The sequence below is a fragment of the Propithecus coquereli genome, unplaced genomic scaffold (assembly GCF_000956105.1).
Source record: "Propithecus coquereli isolate 6110/MARCELLA unplaced genomic scaffold, Pcoq_1.0 Scaffold22, whole genome shotgun sequence".
NCBI classification, from domain to species: Eukaryota; Metazoa; Chordata; class Mammalia; order Primates; family Indriidae; genus Propithecus; species Propithecus coquereli.
Window position 1 is genome coordinate 10337379 of NW_012147189.1, and position 1450 is coordinate 10338828.

Genomic DNA, 1450 nt, shown 5'->3' on the forward strand with positions numbered 1-1450 from the left:
CTTGAACTTAGCATTCCATTCTCTCTCTACACTTGATACCTGCCTGGTTCCACACCTGTCCTCATGTTAAAGGACGTATGTGTGTTGAAACTGTGAAGTGTGAATGTTTGCTGACAGTTTTATGGAGACACAAATCAGAATTACTGCACTTTTGGTGTAGAGGGAAAATTTAAGCACCTGATGATGTTAGTTTCATAGAATTTCCTTCAGTTTCAGTCCATAATGAGAACTTTAAGGCCTTACTACTCGAAGTGTTGTCCATAGACCAGCAATCTTGGTGTCAACTGGGAGCTTCTTAGACATGCAGAATCTCGTCCACCTCCCTCCACCCCACACACACACCCCTACTAAATTTAAACAGAGCTGCATTTAAACAAGATCCAGGTGATTCCCATGTTCTTTAAAATTTGTGAAGCACTTCATTAAGACAATTAAAAAGCTGAGAATTAACTACTTTGGATTACAAATCGCTGTTCTTTAACATGTGCTCTCATGCCTTTAGTAACCCCTCTTGAATTTATATCTGGAGCTTACAGTTCTTCCAGCAGCTAGTGAAAATTCCTATAGAAGCTCTTGAAGCCCTTGCCCCATTTCTGTCGAAGAAGTGACATTAACATCTAAAAGATAACAGCACAGCTGCAGTCACATGGTACAGTTGCCTGAGCAAGTCAATCTTCTGATAGAACTCAAACTGGGTTTCTAATCAACTATAAAGAACTTGATTACTGTTCTCAGATTAGGTTCTGCTTTATGCTGAATAATTTGTAAATGGGAGTAAAAAAAAAGAGAGAGAAGCTGGCTTGGTCTTTTAACTGGGTTCTTCTGCAGTAGATTCTGTTCTGAGTCTGTGGTTTATCATGAACATTTGAAATGTCAGAATATTAAATCAGTTATTTTCTTCTCCAGGATTTTGATGGACGACCATGTATCGTTTGCCCCTGGCATAAATACAAAATTACTTTGGCGACAGGAGAAGGACTATACCAGTCTATAAATCCTAAAGATCCATCAGCAAAACCCAAATGGTCTTCCAAAGGAATAAAGCAAAGGATTCATAGAGTGACAGTGGACAATGGGAATATTTATGTGACTCTTTCTAATGAACCTTTTAAGTGTGATTCTGATTTTTATGCCACTGGAGATTTCAAAGTAATTAAGAGTCCTTTCTGATAAAGAAATATATAGCAATGAAAATGTGTATGTTTGGAAATATTTTTAGAATAACTTTGCTTCAGTACCGAAGATGAATTTTTGCCAACATAGACATAACTATTACTTTAAAAATCATATAAAGCTGAGAGGTTTAAGAGCATATATACTTAGTATGGTATAAGGATTATCATCAGGTTCAATAGAATACATTTCATCCAATCCTCTGGATTGATTAGAATCTGAAAGTTATAGGTTTGGGATGTTCAGTTTACAAAGGGTGAAAATAATTTGGAGTAAA

General features: G+C 36.5%; 1 protein-coding gene across 1 annotated transcript in view; it reads left to right on the forward strand.

The window, feature by feature from the left end:
* Positions 1-1170, forward strand: part of RFESD (Rieske (Fe-S) domain containing) — a 15870-nt gene extending 14700 nt beyond the window's left edge. Inside the window, exon 2 of the mRNA XM_012644753.1 lies at positions 907-1170. Within this exon, the coding sequence (XP_012500207.1) occupies positions 907-1170 (264 nt within the window). The remainder of the gene's footprint in view (positions 1-906) is intronic.
* The last annotated feature ends 280 nt before the right edge of the window (positions 1171-1450 follow it).